Source organism: Oncorhynchus nerka, linkage group LG19 (assembly GCF_034236695.1).
Source record: "Oncorhynchus nerka isolate Pitt River linkage group LG19, Oner_Uvic_2.0, whole genome shotgun sequence".
Lineage (NCBI taxonomy): Eukaryota > Metazoa > Chordata > Actinopteri > Salmoniformes > Salmonidae > Oncorhynchus > Oncorhynchus nerka.
The window spans coordinates 20,524,255-20,548,852 of record NC_088414.1 but is presented as its reverse complement, the minus strand read 5'-3'; the positions used below and the strand labels follow the sequence as shown (position 1 = coordinate 20,548,852).

The following is a 24,598-nucleotide window of genomic DNA, read 5'->3' as shown; positions in this document are numbered from 1 at the left end:
CAACGTCGAAGGAATCCCCTCCTTCACCAAACCAGACCTGGGTTCAGATACTGTATCTGGTATTTCAAATACACAGCCAAAAACAAGTACTTTTATTTGACTATTTGCATGCAGTTGAAGTCGGAAGTTTACATACACCTTAGCCAGATACATTTAAACTCAGTTTATCACACCTCCTGAAATTTAATCCTAGTAAAGATTCCCTGTCTTAAGTCAGTTAGGATCACTACTTTATTTTAAGAATGTGAAATGTCAGAATAATAGTAGAGACACTTATTTATTTCAGCTTTTATTTCTTTCATCACATTCCCAGTGGGTCAGAAGTTTACATACACTCAATTAGCATTTGGTAGCATTGCCTTTAAATTGTTTAAGTGATGGCCACTCCAGTACCTTGACTTTGTTGTCCTTAAGCCATTTTGCCACAACCTTGGAAGTGTGCTTGCGGTCATTGTCCATTTGGACTGATCTGACTGATGTCTTAAAATGTTGCTTCAATATTTCCGCATAATTTTCCTCTCTCATGATGCCATCTATCCTGCAGCAAAGCTCCCCCAGAACATGATGCTGCAACCCCCGTGTTTCACGGTTGGGATAGTGTTCTTTGGCTTGCAAGCCTCCCCCTATTTCCTCCAAACATAACAATGGTCATTATGGCCAAACAGTTCTATTTTTGTTTCATCAGACCAGATGACATTTCTCCAAAAAGTACGATCTTTGTCCCCATGTGCAGTTGAAAACCGTAGTCTGGCTTTTTTGTGGCGGTTTTGGAGCAGTGGCTTCATCCTTGCTGAGCGGCCTTTTCAGGTCATGTCGATATAGGACTCGTTTTTACTGAGATACTTTTGTACCTGCTTCCTCCAGCATCTTCACAAGGTCCTTTGCTGTTGTTCTGGGATTGCAAGTTCCCAGACATTTCTGAGGGGAATGGCCCTAGCCCTCACCCTCCGATCCAACAGGTCCCAGACGTGCTCAATGGGATTGAGATCCGGGCTCTTCGCTGGCCATGGCAGAACACTGACATTCCTGTCTTGCAGGAATTCACGCACATAACGAACAGTATGGCTGGTGGCATTGTTATGCTGGAGGGTCATGTCAGGATGAGCCTGCAGGAAGGATACCACATGAGGGAGGAGGATGTCTTCCCTGTAACGCACAGCGTTGAGATTGAATGCAATTACAACAAGCTCAGTCCGATGATGCTGTGACACACTGCCCCAGACCATGACGGACCCTCCACCTCCAAATTGATCCCGCTCCAGAGTACAGGCCTCGGTGTAACGCTCATTCCTTCGACGATAAACGCGAATCTGACAATCACCCCTGGTGAGACAAAACCGCGACTCGTCAGTAAAAAGCACTTTTTGCCAGTCCTGTCTGGCATGGCGATGTTGTTGCCTGTGATGTCTTGTGAGGACCTGTCTTACTACAACAGGCCTAAAAACCCTCAGTACAGGCTCTCTCAGCCTATTGCGGACAGTCTGAGCACTGATGGAGGGATTGTGCGTTCCTGGTGTAACTCGGGCAGTTGTTGTTGCCATCCTGTACCTGTCCCGCAGGTGAGATGTTCAGATGTACCGATCCTGTGCAGGTGTTGTTACACGTGGTCTGCCACTGCGAGGACGATCAGCTGTCCGTCCTGGCTCCCTGTAGCGCTGTCTTAGGCGTCTCACAGTACGGACATGGCAATTTATTGCCCTTGCCACATCTGCAGTCCTCATGCCTCCTTGCAGCATGCCTAGGGCACATTCACACAGATGAGCAGGGACCCTGGGCATCTTTCTTTTGGTGTTTTTCAAAGTCAGTAGAAAGGCCTCTAAGTTTTCATAACTGTGACCTTAATTGCCTACCGTCTGTAAGCTGTTAGTGTCTTAACGGCGGTTCCACAGGTGCATGTTCATTAATTGTTTATGGTTCATTGAACAAGCATGGGAAACAGTGTTTAAACCCTTTATAATGACGATCTGTGAAGTTATTTGGAATTTAACGAATTATCTTTGAAAGACAGTACAAGTACAGACAATATGCACATTTGACACACTCACGCACACACCATCTAACACCTCAGGAAGTGAATGGATATCATCTGCCATTGATGAAGTTCATTTTCCCTCTCCACTCCATGGTGCAATGCATTCACAATCCCTTCAGGCCAGGGATTTCTTTTGGTTAAGACTCCCAATCCGCCAATCTGCTCAATCAGACTCAATAGCCATTCACTCATTCACTCATTCACCCATTCACTCATTCTCAATGACCACACACCTCTTAACATACCCTCATAGGCTTATTCAAAACATTAGCATTCAACAGTGTATCTGACACCTGCTTTAACAGTCTATGGTAGAGTGGATGGCACGCCTGGGCTTGTGGCTTGAGCTGTGTCTGATAGCCATGAGGCAATAGCATTAAGGATAATGGCATTAATGTGAGGTGACACTGTACTGTATACAGCAGGGAAATCCACGTATAAGGGAAAAAAGTGGGTTACACCACACTACTTTGTCTTTGGCTTATAAAGGTTAATAGAACTTGTATTCAGAGTTTAATTCAGGGTCCCCAATTTTTGGGACATTCTCTTATTCAACCATGTTCAGGTATCCTGCTAACGTCAAATAGGGAAACTCCATAAAGCAGCATTATTAATGCTAGTTTGATCAAATATCTGCATTGCTAGAACACATGACATGAGATTTCCCATTGACCACACAAAGACATTCCTCATTTTCAACTACAGAGAAAAGGAGACAGAAAACCAAAGACAGGAAACAGTCAATCAAAGGTTGTTTGGTTACTTACAGGTTCTTGGATTTCTTCTTCTTGGACCCTTCGGGGCCAACTTCACAGCTGCATGGGGATCCGGCACTGAGCTGAAGTGAGAGAAGGGAGAGCACACACTGCATCATCCAGTCTCCTCAGTCACAACACAGATGGATCCCTAGATCCTCACACGGCCCCTAGTCCCTAGAGTCTAGCCTCTGCTGTGAGTTCCTTGGCTAAAGTATGCAGTGTGTTGGAGGTAGAGTGTAGTCCTGTCCGTAACACACACAGCCTGCCGCCGTTCTGGCTAATCCTCAACAGCATCCCAGTACATACTGCCACCTCCTCCTGGTCTCTCTGTGTGTGTGCGTGTGCGCGCACGCGTGTGTGTGTGTGTGTGTGTGTGACACAGCCCTGGCCCCTATTAAGCCTAGGCCTCAGTGTCACATTACACTTCCAAAGACCCTCTATCTCTGATTGGCTGAGAAAGGAAAGAGGGGGAGGAGTGAAGGAGGGCTAGACTTCAGCATGTTAGGGACACACACATGAGTGTGTAGAAAAATGCCCATTGTGTTGTGAGAACACACTTTGAATCTGAGCAGAAGTCTGGGCACAGATCACCATACACAATGTGTGTGTGTGTGTGTGTGTGTGTGTGTGTGTGTGTGTGTGTGTGTGTGTGTGTGTGTGCGTGTGTGCGACTGTTATTGCACTGAAAAAATAAGTGTTTTTCTTGGCAATGGTCTCCTGGGCAACCATTTCCCGATACATTAGGTACACAGTATAGTTTATATCCCTGCCTGAGTCTCAAAGTGACATATGAGAATAACATAACATGGACAAGGCCTAAAAAAGCACTTCATTGTGTTATTGTATCAACAGTTGGCAAGGAGTTCACAGACATTAAACATGTGCTGTGTACATAGTTGAGGTCAGTGCCATCTTAAAACATAATCAAAGTCAAACTGAAACTGTAACACCTCCTACCCATATTACTGGAAGTGGACACCTATTCAACAAGTCAACAAGTCCCAGTTTGAGGCACACATAATCAGTTGTCTGGCCCACTGTTTCCACCACAGAGTAGATGTTCCCATTGCACTGCTGAAGGTGTGACTGAACGTAGAGCTACTAGGATGCAGACCAAAACAATACACTGAAACAGTAAGCAAACAGCTTCTGTAAATTGGCATCTAAAGATCAACGCTCAGTGCTAAAATGGAAAACGACACAAAGACAAAATATTCTCTGAGCTAATGCATGACTACATACAAATGAGGAACAGCTGTATAATGTACAACAGTCTTAGTGTCAGTGTTACTGTAGCTACAGTATGTGTGTGTAGGTCATTAGCAGCCGCCTGTCTCCTCCAAGCCCCAGAAGCTCAGGACTGACACACACACACACACACACACACTACTCATCTACTATAGGGAAACCTGAGAACAGTGCAACTACCAGATCCCCCATTAGGTCAGTAGGGTCAGCAGCAACATCAAAATGAAGTGTCTAATCTTAGCGGGGAAACATGAGAACCAGGGTGCCCCAGACCCCAGGGAGCCATTTGCCAGGCTTTCCCCCAGAAACCAGAGAGGACAAGGGGGGAAGTCACACCGACCCAGGCCTCCTGCTCTTTACTCCCAGGGTTTACTGTAGGACTAGTTAATCCAGAGGTCACAACTCTATTTTATTGACCATGGAAACAGGAAAACACGGTCTGCTTTTGCCTACACCTGTCTGTCTGCCTGTCTGCCTGTCTGTCTGTCTGTCTGTCTGTATCTGTCTCACACACACACACACACACACACACACACACACACACACACACACACACACACACACACACACACACACACACACACACACACACACACACACACACTCTGCTATAGCCTTTAGTAGGGAGCCCCAAATTAAGACACACAATGAGGTTCCAGCCATGGGGAGGAAGTCAATGCAAGGCATGGTCCACATGTTGCAAGCCCCTTCAACCCATAAAGCACTCAATGCCAGGCTCACGTAACGCTTTGAAACAGCCCTCCAACTGCCATTAAGATCCATTACGACCAACAGGAACACATTGACTCCCTTCTAATCTATGTCTTAAAGGGAATGTTTATGGGTTCCCTACTACAAACACACATGTAGGTTTTTGTAACATGACCATTGCTAATAATAAGGACGAGGATTTCAGATTTTCCAAACTTCCTGTACTCTGTTGATAAAGACTCATTTTTCACGTAATGTAAGATTGCATCTGGTTACGTGATGTAGACCAAGTTCAGGGTGGTCATTTCCACCGTGAAGGCGTATCGTTTCTTATAGGAGGAACATGGCAACATAACCTAGAACTACTTACTGACTGAATTCCTAGACAGAGTGAATACAATAGCATGTTGAAATCTAAGATACTGTACAACCTGTTTTGTACATACCTAGGTATAACCTTAATACCCACTACATAATAATACTATAAGAAGACATTCTGAGGTTATCTATAAAGTAACCGTGAAAATATAGGTGTTGAGATTCAAATACAGGTAGAACAATTTGATTAAGTGATGAGATAGTGCATGTTATACAATGGGTGGGTCTAATCCTGGATTCTGATTGGTTAAAACCACATTCCAGCCGGTCTCTATTCCACAAGTTACCACCGGCTAAAGCTAGGACATTGAAATGCCTATTTACTCTGTTCCATCTCACTGCACAATCCACTGCCTCATTAGCCCAGCCAGGCAATTTAAAAAATGTATCTCCACATTGATCTCCACATTATCTCACATTTCCTTTAGAGTGGCATTTGGTTTTCAACAGCGGAGAATTGTATGAACCTTGCTGTCTGTCTCTCCGACAGTTGCAACATGGTTTCAATATTGACATTCGATCTCCAGCTGTCCCATAGTAATCAACGTTTTGGGAGTCGAGACGAAACAGACAGGCAGACAGCTTTTCTCAGCAAGTTGAAATCATGAATCAGCTGGCATCATTTTTATGGATATATACAAAGAAATGTCAACAGGTCAAACAAAACAAAATGCATTGTGTTAGCTGTGTTGTTGGCTAGCTCCTCTGAACAACAGTGCCCCGACGAGAGAGCACATTTTCTATGCAATGCGAAATCATTAACTCACTGTTATGGATGTCTCCAAATAAATGTCACTAGAAAACAGCTTCAACAAATGCAAATGCAGCTACTACTCTTATTCTGGCTGCACTGTTTGACGTGACTGTAAGCTAGCTAGCAAGCAAGGGATAAGAACGATGTAAGCCAGAATGGCAATGGAACATTTAGAACCAATGACTGGCGTAGGTACAGAACAAAAAGACTTAACTGGGTTGCGGCTCTGGGAACCTTAACCAATAGAGCAAAGAACCAACTGGCTTGGGTAGCTACCTTAGATTTGTGTTACAACTAGTGGAAGGATGAAATAGTGTGAGTAAACTCATCAAAATAATGTTTTTTATGAAAATATGTAAATCATTTTTTGAATGTGTTGGTAACCTGTTGTATAAAAGTGATAATGCCCTCGAAGTCGGTGTTCGGAGGATCTATTGGCACGGTTTGCCGGCCCTCGACTTCATCTCGGGAAGCATCAAACAAGGTTCTAAAGACTGTTGACATCTAGTGGATGCCTTAGGAAGTGCAATTTGACCCCATAGACACTGTGCATTCAATAGGGAATGAGTTGAAAAACTACAAACCTCAGATTTTCTACTTCCTGGGTAGATTTTTTCTCAGGTCTTTGCCTGCCATATGAGTTCTGTTATACTCACAGACATCATTCACACAGTTTTAGAAACTTCAGAGTGTTTTCTAGCCAAATCGAATAATATGCATATATTAGCATTGAAAGCATTGAAATATGCATATATTAGCATTGAACATTGAAAATAAGAATTTGTTCTTAACTGACTTGCCTGGTTAAATAAAGGTAAAAATTAAAATAAAAAAAATAGCAACTGAGTGGCAGACAGTTTACTCTGGGCACCTTATTTGTCCAAGCTATTCAATACTGCCCCCAGCCAAAACAAGTTTTAAGGAGAAGTATATCTTTAATTCTGTACATAACACTTTTATCAAAGTTTATGATGAGTATTTCTGTAAATTGATGTGGCTCTCTGCAAATTCGCCGGATGTTATCGAGTTACAACATTACTGAACATAACTCGCCAATGTAAACTGAGATTTTTGTATATAAATATGAACTTTATCGAACAAAACATACATGTATTCTGTAACATGAAGTCCTATGAGTGCCATCTGATGAAGATCATCAAAGGTTAGTGATTCATTTTATCTCCATTTCTGCTTTTTGTGACTCCTCTCTTTGGCTGGAAAATGGCTGTTTGTTTTTTTTTTCTTTAGTATCGTTTTTGACTAGGCTCTGACCTAACATAATCATATGGTGTGCTTTTGCTGTAAAGCCTTTTTGAAATCGGACATGATGGGTAGATTAACAAGAAGTTAAGCTTTAATTTGGTGTATTGCATTTGTGAATGCAAGAAAGTAAAATATTTCAAATAACTATTTTCGAATTCTCTGCCTTTTCAGCGGATGTTGTCGAGGGGTTCCGCTAGCTGTGAATACCTGTGAAGCAATCATCTGTAGACTACACCTCCACATACTACAGCAGAGCTGCATGGTTCCCTGACAATCCGTGTTCCAGCTCCTCACACAGTGGGATAGCCGTTTCCTCAGACCAGAGGAACAACAAAAGGGTTAGATCCAGGCTACAGTGCATTCGGGAAGTATTCAGATCCCTTGACTTTTTTTAAACATTTTGTTATGTTACAGACCTGTTCTAAAATGGAATTACATTTTTTTTTCATGAACAAAAAATAAAATTCTCATCAGCCTACATATAGTATCCCATAATGACAAAGCACATTTTTTTAGCAAATGTATAAAAAAAGAAAAAATAATTACCTTATTTACATAAGTATTCAGACCCTTTGCTATGAGACTCGAAATTGAGTTCTGGTGCATCATGTGTCCATTGATCATCCTTAAATGTTTTTTCAACTTGATTGGAGACAACCTGTGGTAAATTCAATTGATTGGACATGATTTTGAAAAGCACACACCTGTCAATATAAGGTCCCACAGTTGACAGTGCATGTCAGAACAAAAACCAAGCCATGAGGTCAAAGGAATTGTCAAAGGAATTGTCCATAGCTCCGAGACAGGATTTTGGGGAGGGACAGATTTGGGAAGGGTACCAAACAAGTTCTGCAGCATTGTGGGTCCCCATGAACACAGTGGTCTCCATCATTCTTAAATGGAAGATGTTTGGAACCACCAAGACTCTTCCTAGAGCTGGCCGCCTGACAGAACTGAGCAATCGGGGGAGAAGTGCCTTGGTCAGGGAGGTGACCAAGAACCCAACTGTTACTCTGACAGAGCTCCAGAGTTCCTCTGAGGAGATGGGAGAACATTCCAGAATGACAACCATCTCTGCAGCACTCCACCAATCAGGCCTTTATGGTAGAGTGGCTAGATGGAAGTAGCCCGCTTGGTGTTTGCCAAAAGACACCCTTACGGTGAAGCATGGTGGTGGCAGCATCATGCTGTGGGGATGTTTTTCAGCAGCAGAGACTGGGAGACTAGTCAGGATCGAGGGAAAGTGTTAGAGGAAATTATAGTTTAGATGATTAATCATGTATACATTATTGATTAGAACCATTTATTCTAATACTATTATGTTATGGTATGAAAAGTAAAAGTTATTGGTTAAGCTGTTACTGAAAATGTAAGCAGAATGAATTAATTGTCTGGGCCTCTTGGGAAGTTAACGGGAGGAGCGAGGTTATGGCTTGTCCTACAGATAAGAAATGTCTGGAAGACGTTCCAGGCCTGATGAACAATGGGCCCTTGTGAGAATCGGAGAGAGGGGGGATAAACTGATGATGTCATGTTCAATTTATAACCTGTGGAAAAATGTGTATGCTTCAGTACTCTCTGGAATTAAACGCTCTTTACCTGGCTTTTAAGTCTGGTCTCGATCTACTTCATGCATAATTAATGAACTTACAATTCATTAATGAATTAGAAATTAGTGCTAATTGGTTTTGGCAATTAAAGCATAAAGGAATCTAAAATTCCTCTATCAATTTGGTCCTTCGAGCCGGATCTAAATAACTCTCACTATGCCTGAAGATAGTACGCTGGAAAACGTGCACGGACAAGTTTTTTGACTCGTTTTACTAAAGACCTGACCTCTGAATTGAGGTTAAAATTGAAACAGGCCTGCGTATTATCACAGAGGACAGGGAGGGTGACTAGATTCAAACGAACAATGTTTTCCCAGCAGGTAAAGTAGCCTTTATTCTCGATTCTGGGGGGATTTGAGCTCTTTAATTGATGTTCTGAAATTTTTAGAAATCATCAATAATGGGGGCCTTGCTATTCCCACAGGGTATGTATGACCATCATACACTGGGTTTTGTATAACCGATATACACTGCAGCAGGTTCGAAAATAACCTGTGGTAATGTGCACTACCGAAAATAAACTAAAACTTAGTCATGAGTGGCACACCAGCCCGAGATTAAGAAGGGATATTAAATAGGTACTGGGAGATAGGACGGTGATTTTGTACAAATACTGGGCATAGAGAGACGGCAAGCGCAAGATAACTGGATTGGTCATGTGAATAGTGGCAGTATTGATCACCGTCCCGATTCAACTAATACTACGGGAAATATCCAAATAAGGAGAAACTTAAATCTAAAGAAATGAGATAAAAGCCATATTGTTTAGACATGACAGTTCCATGCGAGAGGGAAGTATAACAATCAGTGGCGTGAGATAACGATTATTAGCGTTCTTTAAAAGCCCTCTGACACAACCGGAAAATACTAGGGCTTTACAAACCCTGGGCTTATGGTTGTAAGGTTAGACCTAATGTTTGTTTCAAAAGTCAAAGCTATTGGTAAGATTTCCATAAAAGAGCTAAACTTAATCATGAGAGATTACGACAAAAAAGGAAGGATTGTTTAGCCGAATAAGGGGGAGAGGGTAACTTAAATCTAATGCGAGAGGGTAATATAACAATTATTGGCGTGAGATAACGATTATTAGCGTTCTTTAAAAGCCCTCTGACACAACCGGAAAATACTAGGGCTTTACAAACCCTGGGCTTATGGTTGTAAGGTTAGACCTAATGTTTGTTTCAAAAGTCAAAGCTATTGGTAAGATTTCCATAAAAGAGCTAAACTTAAATCATGAGAAACGCACCCGACCGAGATGGAAAATACATACTGATTATTTTTAAAGGGACACACACATAGGCAAGCAGAATAGTAACTAGAAGTAACTAAGTAACGGTAAATTACAAATTTATAGAACTGCATGCACATAGAATTTAAAATTATATAGAAAGGCATAGATAAGTGTTTAAAGACCATATCTACTAGTAACGGTAAGGATTAAGAATGGGGAGAAATGCCTCGAAAGAGGCCCCAGAACTGACGGGAGATCGAGCGATGTATGTATGGGGGGGTCTTTCCCGGTTTTTAGTAGTCAGTGTTCTTGATAGTGAAAAGTGATCGTGTGGGTGAGTTAAATGTCAGATTGAACAAAGTATCCAGCGGAGAGACAGAACAAGTGACCCCATAGATATATAGATCTTGGTAATAGATACTGCAGGTTGGTGGTCTTTATTTAGATTATGGGGAACAATTGAGTTGCTTTTCCGTTGGTCATTTTCAATCAACTCTACAGATTAAGCTATATTTGGGGCGATATTTTAGTTCAAAGTCCTATAAGAACAGGGATTACTGTATATTACTGCAGTGATCGCTGTATACGGGTGAAAACTAGTATCAGATTGAACGACGAGTGGACGGAGACTCTTGAGACTTGGTCTATTTGTCTTCGGTCAACCCTACAAGTAGGCTGATTTGGAGCGGCAATCTTAGCAAAAGTCCTAAAGGAACAGTAATGTATTGTATACGGGTGAGACTTAATGTCAGACTTTGGTAGATGAGGATTCCAATAAAAGAGATATTAACCATAAAGTGTTAAATATTGGAATTACTAGACGTAAGTAAATAAGGATTCCAATAAAGAGAAATTAACATAAAGGGTTGAAGATTGGAATTATTAGGGGGGGCAGGAATTTATTATAATGGGTAGTAACCCTTCTAAACTGCTTTCTGCAAAGACGGAAGATTACCGTTATATGAAACAAAAAGATAGAAGGAATGTAGATTTCTGTCCTAAATGGGAAAAAAGGTATGGTTTTGACGGACGCCTAGATGTCGAAAAGTTAGAATCCCTTCTAAAACAGATACAAAGGGAGCGAAATTAATGAGAATCCTAAACTGGGGGAAAACGTTTGGGCGTTTAAATTTGGGCTATTTTCTGTTGTCTAGATGTCGGAGTAACAAATACAGATACCTGTGAAAATGGGTATATTTGCGGAGAGTCTCAGTCAATTCCATTGTACTAGTGGGGGAGTGGTGAGCGCGGCAGTCTCACCAACGGTAATCCACGGTTCGGTTCCCGTTTAACTAAAATTGATTTTAGATCGTAATTGACCTACTTGCATGTTTTGCCTGAAAAATACGGTTGCCAGTATTTGCAAAAGATATAACTGAACGGATATTATGTGTTCTAGATAGAATTGATAAAAGAAGTCATTAAAAATAATGGCGAGACAATTTCTATGTAAAACGCTATTTCGCCCAAAATGATCTGGTGGAATAATGTATTGAGATGGGAGTCGTAATTAAATAGATGTATCATAGAAGAGAGAGAGTTACCTAAAGTTAAATGGAGGGGATAACGAGAGATACAATACAATTCCAGCCTGCCTGGACATTATGGCTATTTATGAATCAATTGACATGAGAAGTTAAACACAAAAACATGGTACGTTTAATGTTAGGGTATAGTAAATTGAGAAGTTCGGTTGGGTTTACTCTGATGATTAGAATTTAAAACTGAACTCAATCTGAATAGGGAATATATATTTTACAAAGGCGGGCAGATTTGTGTCTATAGCCAAGCAACGGAATTGCTAGACACTCAATGGGGCTATATAGTGCAACGCTTTGGACTATAAATTAGGTAAGAATAGTTTAATCGTAAGAAGTTGTGATTGTTTTTCTGATTATTGATTTTTGGTTAAGGTAACACCAGTGAATTTGAACAAAAAGTAACGTATTCTAAAAATGATCTGATTTCCGTTCTCGTTGCGGGGAACAAATGAAAAGTCTTATCTTAAAGGGACAGTGCACGGTAATCACAGTGGTTTGAGTGTATGACAGTGGGAAAAAATATTGTGGGACGACAATTCGAAGAGAGAAAAATAAGTTACACGATACATCAAGAGATTTAAAACGAACGACGTGAAGGGATCATAAGAATTATTGGGTGTCGTTGTAGGAGTAAATGTTTGGGTTAAGGGGATTTCCCTGTTCCCAGAGACAAGGCATTTTTAAGGCGAGCACTCACTAATGCTGGTCTGAGTTTGTAATTAGACAAGTGAATAACGTATTGGGAATAGAGTTGTAATTAAAATACTAAGTCAAAGACGAGACAGGTATTTAGAGCAAAATGGATTCTAAATGATAACAAAGAGACAATTATGATTTATGCCCATCGAAAAGCTTTTATAAAATTGGCAAATTTAGAGATGTTGGTTGGGGTGGTAAATTATAATTCAGGATTTGAACAGATGTGATAAATTAGGTTTGGTTAATCGAACAAGAATGATTTATAATTCATTTGAAGTCGCTACGAATTGGCAGGTTGAGCGCTTGATGATGACGTCACTAGCGAGACACTTTTGTCACCAGGGACTGGGAATAACGGAGCAAAATGTATGGCTGTTAGTGTGTGTATCGGGGTTTCGAGTAACTCTTAAGAATTTGATATAAAAATGTTTTGGTTATTTGTTTACTGGTTATGGTCAATTTTAGGGTTTGATTTAACTTAGTTGAACAGTGTGTTCTGGCGGTTTTAGATAGAACTCTTTGTTCCGGAACGGATAAGAGTTACCCAAGATAAGTAAATTAAAGGAGCCATGAGAGAATGCGAATGCATATTTATTAAATATCGGGGATTAAATTACGGATTCCTTACACTGCGAAATGTACGACATTTGCGGCAGAGAGAAAAAGTAATGCATTGAATAATAATGTTATCGGGTTAATTGTATCTATAGGTAGCATGGTCATTTAAGTAAACATATCCGTAGACGATGTTTAAAACTTATGATTAATGATTTGAGTCAAAGGGGAATTGTCATTAGGTTTTAGAGGCACGCTCACACAGGTGACTATTTGAGTCAAAGGGGAATTGTCATTAGGTTTTAGAGGCACGCTCACACAGGTGACTATTTGAGTCAAAGGGGAATTGTCATTAGGTTTTAGAGGCACGCTCACACAGGTGACTATTTCTATTGTAAGGATAAAGGGATCTTTATGTCTAATATGGTATGACCCTTTGACCTTGTCATGACTGGCTTCTGAGGTCTGATCAGCCTCAGGGGAGAGTCATTTGTATAATGAATGGGGTCATATTGAGTTACTAGTTTTAAGGTAAATTCATTAGAAATGAAGCAGTTCTGGTTGAGGGTTTAGAATTACTGTTTGAACCGCAAATGAGAAAGTGGTTCAGGATTCCGTCTTATAACAATTAGCTGTGAAGTGTTTTGAATGGGCTATTAGGGAGTTGGTATTGTAACAGAGAGAAAGTCATATTCATCATTGAGAATAAATAGGGGAAGATAACATATTTTGAGCCAACAGGGCAGGGAAGGAATTGAGGTATTTTTGTTTGATTTTAACACCCGTGTACAGGAGTGTCAAAAGACGGGGGACATTACCTGTGTAATGGGGGAGGGTGTCCGTATGGGGATTACATGATAACCAACTTGGGACAGTTCTGGGACTGGAGAAGAGGATATCCTTATGGCATAGGGAATCCCACAAAGGTGGATAGGTTTTCCATGATATGGGGGAAACCTGGGAGTACTGTTGAACTTTGTAAAGGTGATGAAATCCTACTAACCATCAAAACTATTAAGCTCTTTGATGCAGGCACTTACACCCCCGGACTACAAAGGACCGGGACAGACACGGTGGGTGTGTTTTCTATTAAGGTACTGCCAAAACCAGAGGTCTCACACGAACCAGGGCCGGACACACTCCTCTACCACCCCTGGACCGAACCTGCCACCACTGTGCTAAAAATCCCATTCAGGTAATTAATGTTAGACTATTCAGCTATTGATCAATTAGGCACGGAGACTGGTTTTGATGGTAGGGACAAATTGTGGCTGTCTTATACAGAATAGACTTGCTTAGGATATACTTCTTGCTAGTCAGGGGGGAGTCTGCAAGATGTTCGGTGAACAATGTTGTACGTATATCCCTAATAACACCAGTCCAGATGGTAGTATATCTAAGGGCCTTAAAGACCTGATGCACTATCTGCTGAGATGAGGACCATGGCGGGGGTGGAGGAGTCTGACTGTCCACCTGGTTGGGAGCCTGGTTTGGTAAGTATACTGGTATGGTGGTTACTGGATTTCTGACCCTAATTCTTGTATTATTTGTTATTGATGTGATGTGCTGCTTGCATCATACCGTGTTTTAAGAAGTCTGTTACAGATGTGGTGAAGGCTTCAGGCATGATGCCTTTGCTTGATTCTCCAGTTGGAGAGGCTGAGGTGAAGCATGCTTTGAGGGGAGGATAAGACTGACTGAGGATGACCCATGTATGTTTGTTCTCCCTGTCGTGAAGGGTGGCATGGTGCCCACCTGGTGCTGGATAAGAATAGCTGAGAGGACCAGATGGGTTATAAGAATGCTTTGTTCTGCTTTACTCTGTTTTACAGGACCAAAGTTTTATTCCACACTTTGCAACACATTAAATCCATGTTATTGTCAGATAGAATACTGAGGGTCCCCAAGGAGAGGGCTTGTTAGTGTAGGAAGGATTTTTAATATGGTTAGCATTTATTAGATTATAAGTTTTTAAATAGTATTATATTTAACAGGAATATAGGACATCTATGAGGAGTTAGGATTATTGTTAGGATTAAGATAGATTGATTAAGGAATTTGGAGAAAAGCCGCTCATAGACATGTTTTTTTCTAAAAGAGGGTCCATGGGTTTGGATGGAGCCAAACAGTGAGACATGTAGTTCAAATTTGGAAAACATGAGAAACATAGCTTTAGGCAGACAGAGGAGCCCTCCCCCGCACTGCAGAGACCTTGAAGGTTGGAGAGCAGAGAAGTTTTAGAAGGGGGGCCAGGACGAGCAAAGATAACATAGTGGGTAGATAAGTTACTGAGTGGAGACAAAAGTGAGAATTGGACATGTGGAAAATGAAAGGGACACTCCTAAATGGAATTTCAGACATAAGGATAATTCACTAAATCTTATCTAAGTCATTGTATAAGAATAAGGCAAGGTTGTTACCTGGGCAGAGCCAGGTAACAAAAGGGGGATGGGTAAATAGTGTTCTAGAATAGGATGTGACCTACGGGATAATTAACTAATACATTTTTTTTTGTTAATTGGTTTGACGAATAAGAAACTGTTTTATTAACCAAACCTGTATGTCCAAGAGTTTATGCACCACAGGTGAACTACAGGTGAAGACACTCAATCCAGTCCCGTGGGCCACCCGGATTCATATCGCACTGCGGGGGGGTAAGATACATATACCACTGTCGAACAAATAAACAGTGTTCGGGAGGAGAACTGGAATTAACAGAATTCCGGGGGCCATCTCTCGAATGAAGTAACCCTCCCTGTCCTGTCACCCCTGTTTTTGTTCATAGAAGTGAAGATGTATCTGGCTCTTGCTAAGTGATGTGTTCTCGGGGAAAGGGTGGGGTTTCACATGGAAGCTGTTCGTCTGAGCTGTCTTATCGTGGGTGACGTATTCCCTGATACAGCACGCCCTACTAGATATGCGGAGAGTGGTAATTTGACCCATGGTTTAGACGGTGAGGATTTTGTTCCAAAATAGAAGAGATATCAGTGCAGGTTCCCATATTGATCGTGGACACAGGTCATAGCTCACACTGAAAGGGATGGCTACGTAAACCCATACACTCAATTTGGGATCAGGTGGAGTATAGTAAGGGTTGGCGTTTTGGACTGTGTTCCCGAGCAAAGGAAGTATTGTATAAAGGTGCAAATTAACATTAAGGCGGTCAATACTCAGGACCTTGGGTTATGGTATGTGGGCTTCGACCAGTTAAGTTATAGAGGTGGAGACTGGGTTTGGGGAGTCCAACTTATGGTTGGAATGGATTCAATATACGGCCAGATCAGTGGCTAAAGAAGAATGTTATGTGCGAACGCTAAACCCCAGTTAACAACTATCCCTTTCCCACTGAACGGAATTAATTCCCCTAAGGGAATGGCATGTATGGTAAAGCTGTTCATGAAAGCAGGAATGCCAGATAATGACAGTTGTATTGATTTGCACTATTTATATCCCCAGGAACCAAGTTAGTACAGAGAATATGATCACTGACGAGACCATGTCTGAATTGACAGGCTGGTTGAACTCTGGGGATTTCAATAAAATAAAATGGGCCAGTGTCGCCATCTGGTGGTTGTGCGGGGGAATGAGTTTGTTATCAGTATTGCCGACTGATTGGACTGGTTAGGAATGCCTTTTACACTCATACAACACCAAGACATGAAGTTAGCCAAACGAGAGAGAAGAGATGCTCCATCTGGGTCTTTTGGCGAAAGAGTATATATTGATAACATTGGGGTTCCACGAGGTGTGCCGGATGAGTTCAAGGCAAGAAATCAGATACTAGCAGGATTAGAGTGGTCTACACTCAATAAGAATGTAGACTGGATTAATTATAGTTACCAGAAGGGTTATTAAAGGGTTTGTAGAACAGACTGAATCAATCAGCTGGAAGACCTGACAGAATAGAATTGCATTAGATAAAAGGAGGAAGTGGGCGTGGTAATCAGGACCGTGTCTTACATCCCAGGTAGCACAGCTCCGGACGAATCAGTGCCCGAAGCCTCAGCTGGTTTGACCACCCTGGCTCACGGGTTGGCAGAAACTCTGGGGCGGATACTTCTCTGAACTAAATTGGGTAGACAGTATTTATGGAAAAATGTGGTGTTATGGGCCACCTTAACCGGTGTGACTGTGTTAGTCTTGTACGTACGTGGTTGATTGCGTGTATGTATGAAAGTTATTGTTTCCAGGACTCTGGAGAGATCAATGACACTACAGATGGTGCGTTATGGGCCGATTCCAGGTTCTGACCCATGGAGGACTGAAGGCATGTCTACAGAGGAAGTGGACGAATCTGGATCTGTCATTTGTGGGGAATTTATGTTTGATGAGAATAGTGTTGAAATGAAGGGGAATTAGATTGTAATTTGTTTCAATGATTAAACTGTTTTTTAATAAAGATTGTAAAAAGAAAAAAAAAATCCTGAAAGAGGAGTTATGATTCTGATGTAGGTTTAAAAACAGTTGGAGTTAAGGTGGGATTGATTGATGAAATGTGAAGAGTTGGATAAACATTTATAATTGATTTGTTGATTATGTGTCTATTCATATGATAATCTGATAAACCTCTATAAAAAGGTTAGTTAAGTTCGTTTATACTTTCATTTTTTATGATTAAATAAAACTAGATGTAGAATTGAATGTATAATATTTGATCAAAGGGAGGATTGTTAGAGGAAATTATAGTTTAGATGATTAATCATGTATACATTATTGATTAGAACCATTTATTATAATACTATTATGTTATGGTATGAAAAGTAAAAGTTATTGGTTAAGCTGTTACTGAAAATGTAAGCAGAATGAATTAATTGTCTGGGCCTCTTGGGAAGTTAACGGGAGGAGCGAGGTTATGGCTTGTCCTACAGATAAGAAATGTCTGGAAGACGTTCCAGGCCTGATGAACAATGGGCCCTTGTGAGAATCGGAGAGAGGGGGGATAAACTGATGATGTCATGTTCAGTTTATAACCTGTGGAAAAATGTGTATGCTTCAGTACTCTCTGGAATTAAACGCTCTTTACCTGGCTTTTAAGACTGGTCTCGATCTACTTCATGCATAATTAATGAACTTACAATTCATTAATTAATTAGAAATGAGTGCTAATTGGTTTTGGCAATTAAAGCATAAAGGAATCTAAAATTCCTCTATCAGAAAGATGAATGGAACAAAGTACAGAAAGATCCTTGATCAAAACCTGCTCCGGAGCACTCATGATAACAGACTGGGGCGAAGGTTCACCTTCCAACAGGACAAAGACCCAAGGCACACAGCCAAGACAACACAGCGGTGGCTTCGGGACAAGTCTCTGAATGTCCTTGAGTGGCCCAGCCAGAGCCCGGACTTGAACCCGATCTCTGGAGAGACCTGAAAATAGCTGTACAGAGACGCTCCCCATCCAACCTGACAGAGCTTGAGAGGATCTGCAGAGAAGAATGGGAGAAACTCTCCAAATACAGGTGTGCCAAGCTTGTAGCGCCATACCCAAGAGGATTCAAGGCTGTAATCTCTGCCAAAGGTGCTTCAACAAATACTGAGTAAAGGGTCTGAAAACGTATGTATATGTGATATTTCCGTCTTTTATTTTTAAAACATTTGCAAACATTTCTAAAAACCTGTTTTTGCTTTGTCATTATAGGGTATTGTTTGTAGATTTAAGAGGAAAAAATGAACATAATACATTTTAGAATAAGGCTGTAATTTAACAAAATGTAGAAATATCAAGGTGTCTGAATACTTTCCGAATGCATTGTATATATAGCCGTGCGCCCCAATGGCTATATAGCAGTGGTCCACAGCAGGAACACTCTCTCACATGCTCCACTGAGGAGAGACACAAGTGGGCCTGCCAATGTACACTCCCAGGCCAAGGGGCTCAGAGCGGAGGAGGGATGATGGTGTGGGGTGATGGGGGGGTTGATCGATCACACACACACTCATGGATGCACATATGCCACCCACGCACACACACACACACACACACACACACACACACACACACACACACACACACACACACACACACACACACACACACACACACTAATCTATTTATCCACGATATGACATGGCACTCAGTGAGGGTTGTTGTGGTTCACAACATCAGCTGGCAGTCACACCACTGGCCTGCTGTTCCCTGATAACAGAGAGCTGGGATATGGCATGAGTAGAAAGAGAGAAGGAGAACACACACATTCACTCACTCACATACTCAAATAAACACTACACAAATACGCTACATATTCACACATACAGCACATACAAACACTACCACAGAACTACACATTAAGAACACCTGATTTTTCCATGACATAGACTGACCAGGTGAATCCAGGTGATTTGTTAAAATCACTTGTTAAATCCACTTCAATCAGTGTAGATGAAGGGGAAGAGACAGGTTAAAGACGGATTTCTAAGTCTTGAGACAATTAACACATGAATTGTGTATGTGTGCCATTCAGAGGGTGAATGGGCAAGACAAAGGTGCCAGGCGCACCGGTTTAAAACGGTAACACTGCTGGGCTTTTCACGCTCAACAGTTTCCCGTGTGTATCAAGAATGGTCCACTACTCAAAGGACATCTAACTGTGTGAAGCATTGGAATCAACGTGGGCCAGCATCTCTGTGAAATGCTTTCGACACGTTGTAGACTCCATGCCCCGGTGAATTGAAGCTGTGCAACTCAATATTAGGAAGGTGTTCTTAATATTTTGTACTCTCAGTGTATAGTGCACACAAACCAAAAACACACTCAAACATTCTGTAAAACCACCCCCAAAAAACTACTTAATTCACACATACACTAACCACTGCTGCTAAAAACACTGCAATCAATTCAAACAAAAAACAGCCTAGAGTAAAGCCCTCAAGGTGAAGGGTTGGCCCCCAGTCTGTTAGTCCTTGTATACACAATCACCGTTCAGCAGTTCACTCCTGCTGCCCTGGCCTTAATCATGCATCCCCTCTCTCTCCTCCACCAAAAAAACAACTCGACTATTAACCTTTGGACAATGTCCAGCCTTTTCCTTCTTTCCTTCAGGCCTGCTTTCTTTCTTTCCCTCGTTCCATTAGAGCCGGTCTGTGTGATCCCTTTAGACCCCGTTTCCTGACGTTGTGTAGTCTGGTGGGGAGATGGGGGGGGACCGAGGAGGAGAGGAGAATGGGGGGAACAGGGTAGGACAGGAAGCATAGTACAAGGCTGTGTTCTCTCCTGGGGGCATGGAAACAACAATGGGTCTTGGTGAAGAATGCACAAAAAAGTGGGGGAAAAAAGAAAAACAGGCCTAAATGGAGGACATAAGAGGTTTTCCGGGACGGAGGTTAAACATAAAGCTAACCTCGATGAGTGAAAATTCTCAAATGCAACCCAATATCAAAGTTTGAGTCCATTGTTGGAGGAGGTAAAGACAGGAGAAAGTTGAAGCGTAAGTTCGTTACAACATAAAGGCAAGTTTCAACTTTCCTTTCAACATGGCCGACTTTCGGACTTGTTCCCTTGTTTAATGCGAGTGCTTTGACATCACTGGCTTGATAGCACATTCCTGGCGTACATTGTTCAATTGTAATTTCTTTAGTATCGTTAATGACATAATGTTTAAGTGTCCAGGGTTAGTGCTCTGTCCTTGTGCCTGGCAACGCTTCCTAGAACAACATTCTAAAACAGAGTTGGTTCAGACAGAGCTGTATGTAACTGTTACAGCGTGAATGTTTCCTATTGTGTTCCGTGTGTAACTGTAGATTTTCTCCTCCTAAGACATTCCATTGTTAGTCAGAAAGCCCCTTCAGATGTCACTCTGAAGGGTGAAGAAGAGGACAGAAGAGGACAGGGCAAGAAAGATGGAGATATTGTCAGTGTCTCACGGGCACACAAATTGATACAAACACACACACGCACACACGTTGATACACAAACGCACACACACACATACACATTCAGAAAAGTCCAATACAGTCTCACACTATCAACCAGTGTGTGTCTTTGATGATGAACTCAATGCACCACCGACAGGAAACACAACAACAAGCCACTCCTCACTCTAAGTGAAGAAAAAATAAATAGGATGCTATCATGCACAATAAGTACAGCCCCATATCCTTTGTGTGTGTGTGTGTGTGCATGCCTGCTTGTGTGTGTGTGTGTATGTGTGTGTGTATGCCTGTTTGTGTGTGTCTGTGTGTGTGCATGCCTGCTTGTGTGTGTGTGTGTATGTGTGTGTGTGTGCATGCCTGCTTGTGTGTGTATGGAGGTGTGTGCGTGAATTATTTTTCATCTGACCCCCCTCAGTCTCATCCTGCTGTTATTCAGCACTCTTTTAAATTGTATTTATTTAACCTTTATTTAACCAGGTAGGCCAGTTGAGAACAAGTTCTCATTTACAACTGCGACCTGGCCAAGATAACGCAAAGCAGTGTGACACAAAAAACAACACAGAGTTACACATGGAATAAACAAACATACAGTCAATAGCAAATTAGGAAAAAATCTATATACATTGTGTGCAAATGAGCTAAGATTAGGGAGGTAACGAAATAAATAGGCCATAGTGGTGAAGTAATTACAATCTAGCAATTAAACACTGGAGTGATAGATGTGCAGAAGATGAATGTGCAAGTAGAGATACTGGGGTGCAAAGGACAATAAATAAATAAATAAATAACAATATGGGGATGAGGTAGTTGGATGGGATATTTACAGATTGGCTATGTACAGGTGCAGTGATCTGTGAGCTGCTCTGACAGCTGATGCTTAAAGTTAGTGAGGGAGATATGAGTCTCCAGCTTCAGGGATTTTTGCAATTCGCTCCAGTCATTGGCAGCAGAGAACTGGAAGGAAAGGCGGCCAAAGAAGGAATAGGCTTTGGGGGTGACCAGTGAAATATACATGCTGGAGCACTTGCTATGGGTGAGTGCTGCTATGGTGACCAGTGAGCTGAGATAAGGCGGGGCTTTACCTAGCAAAGACTTGTAGATGATCTGGAGCCAGTGGGTTTGGCGACGAATATGAAGCGAGGGCCAGCCAACGAGAGCATACAGGTCGCAGTGGTGGGTAGTATATGGGGCTTTGGTGACAAAACGGATGGCACTGTGATAGACTGCATCCAATTTGCTGAGTAAAGTGTTGGAGGCTATTTTATAAATGATATTGCCAAAGTCAAGGATCGGTAGGATAGTCAGTTTTACGAGAGTAAGTTTGACAGCATGAGTGAAGGATGTTTTGTTGCGAAATAGGAAGCCGATTCTAAATTTAATTTTGGATTGGAGACGCTTAATGTGAGTCTGGAAGGAGAGTTTACAGTTTAACCAGAGACTTAAGTATTTGTAATTGTTCACAAATTCTAAGTCAGAACCGTCCAGAGTAGTGATGCTGGATGGGCGGGCAGGTGTGGGCAGCGATCGGTTGAAGAGCATGCATTTAGTTTTAATTGCATTTAAGAGCAGTTGGAGGCCACGGAAGGAGAGTTGTATGGCACTGAAGATCGACTGGAGGTTAGTGTCCAAAGAAGGGCCAGAAGTATAGGGAATGGTGTCATCTGCGTAGAGGTGGATCAGAGAAACACCAGCAGCAAGAGCGACATCATTGATGTATACAGAGAAAAGAGTCGGCCCGAGAATTGAACCTTGTGGCACCCCCATAGAGACTGCCAGAGTTCCGGACAACAGGCCCTCTGATTTGACACACTGAACTCTGTCTGAGGAGTAGTTGGTGAACCAGGCAAGGCAGTCATTTGAGAAACCAAAGCTGTTGAGTATGTCGATAAGAATGTGGTGATTGACAGAGTCGAAAGCCTTGGCCAGGTCGATGAATACAGCTGCACAGTATTGTCTTTTATCGATGGCAGTTATGATATCGTTTAGGACCTTAAGTGTGGATGAGGTGCACCCATGACCAGCTCAGAAACCAGATTGCATAGCGGAGAAGGTACGGTGGGATTCGAAATCGTCGGTGATCTGTTTGTTAACTTGGCTTTCGAAGACCTTAGAAATGCAGGGTAGGATAGATATAGGTCTGTAACAGTTTGGGTCTAGAGTGTCTCCCACTTTGAAGAGTGGGATGCAGGAGATGGCTTCTTCCTGTCTGAGTAAGAACTTCCTGTGGTGTATAGGATGTTGTGAAACAATGTGGTTCGCTTCACATAGACCAACCAGGCTTCCTTAGACTCCAAAAAGCCACGCGAGTCATCTGCCCCAACATTATTGACGTTCCCAAATGGCTTTTCCAACCACTGATCAGCCTTGGTACGTATTTTCAGCCACAGCTTTGGCATGCCTTCCAGTCCCCAAGTCTTAGCTGCATCACACCCTTTTCCGTAAGGACGAAATTCCTGAAGGATTCTTAAAGGAAAAACATTTTTGATGGCGATGCTTCCATCTGACTATTATCAGCTATAGGAATTCTTCTCCATTCCCAGTCTCCCTGTCAAAGGTAGCAGTGAGACCTTCATGACAGCCAGTGCAGCTATGATGAGAAATGCCTTTGACAGTGAAGTGAGAGGGAAAAGAGAGGAAAGGGGGAGACACGGGAGATGGAAGGGGAGACCTGAAGACCTGACCCCAAACCTAATCTCTGTTAACCTGAGGGGAATCTCAGAGGTGAAGTTCAGCTGTCAGTGAAACAAAGGGCAGTTTGTGAAAAGCTGTACCAGGAAAAGAGGGAAGAGGGGGGCAGGGGAGGAGTGGTGTTAACAGCATTCCGTTAGAGGGAGGGAGGAGGGAGATATAGAGAGAGAGCAGCTGGGGAATGATGCGGGTCAGACATGCGCCCATACCTGGGTCACGGCGGGTCATCCTCCACCTCTCAGCAGAGGTAAACAACACCCAGATCCTGTTCTCTGGAGGCTGTGTGCGAGTTAGATCCCTACCCAGCATATCACAACACCTAAGCTCTTCATGAGATAACACTGGGACTATTTTGAAATTAGTTTCCCCATAAGGTAACAAAGTGCATGTACACATGATTTACTCTATCTATTCTACATGATATATCACAGATGAGCTGAACACCACCGAGCACGTCACACAACAACACTATTGCTTTATAGCAGGCTTATAGGTTACATATTATAACCGCGTATTGTAGTTGTATTTCCTACACATTATGTCATAGTAATGCATTTTAATCATAGAGTATTTATGCATTTACATAATATCAAAGCTTTTATATGTTTCAAATGCAGCATTATCTTGCTCTTCATAGAAGAAACAAACTAAGCAGAGTAGCACTGAGCCCAAGTGAAAGGTCTCTTATCTGAGCAGTAAATTGCTCCGTCGTTATCATCAGCACACAGTAGTTACTCTGTCTACTTTGCTGTCTAAAAGCCAGAGAAGATATCACTGAAATGTCAGGAAGGAAGAATAGTCACGTCGGTTAACAAAGATTCAGGAGACAGGCACAGGAATGTGTAATAGGGTTTTTATTCAGCCCAGGTTATGGCGTGCCGTGTAAAGGCACAGGGACGAAGACCAAACAAACACGAAACAAAAACACAGGGTTGAAACCCAAACAAAAGAGCGAGGAGTACATTGAATAAATAACACAAGCGCACGATAATTATCACACGGGACGAGACCCGTAATCATCTGCGCAATCCACAAGGGCACGACGGCCCAAAACACACAGCACAGGTACTCCCACGCACCAACAGACATTGTAATAATAATCGACAGCACCGTGGTGAACAAAGGGAACATATATACGAATGCAATCAGTGGGAATAGGGGCCAGGTGTGCACAATTAAAGTTCCAGGGGAATCCGTGACAGACTGGCAGAGAAGAGCCAGAACAGTCTAAATTCCCAGGCTAGAGCATGCCCTCAACTCA

At 42.1% G+C, this 24,598-nt stretch overlaps 1 protein-coding gene across 1 annotated transcript in view; it reads right to left on the bottom strand.

The window, feature by feature from the left end:
• The window catches only part of LOC115101179 (regulator of G-protein signaling 3-like), a 252,814-nt gene that overhangs the window by 19,747 nt on the left and 208,469 nt on the right, over positions 1–24,598 (bottom strand). Inside the window, 1 exon segment of the mRNA XM_065004781.1 lies at positions 2,800–2,870. Coding sequence (XP_064860853.1) covers positions 2,800–2,870 — 71 coding nt within the window.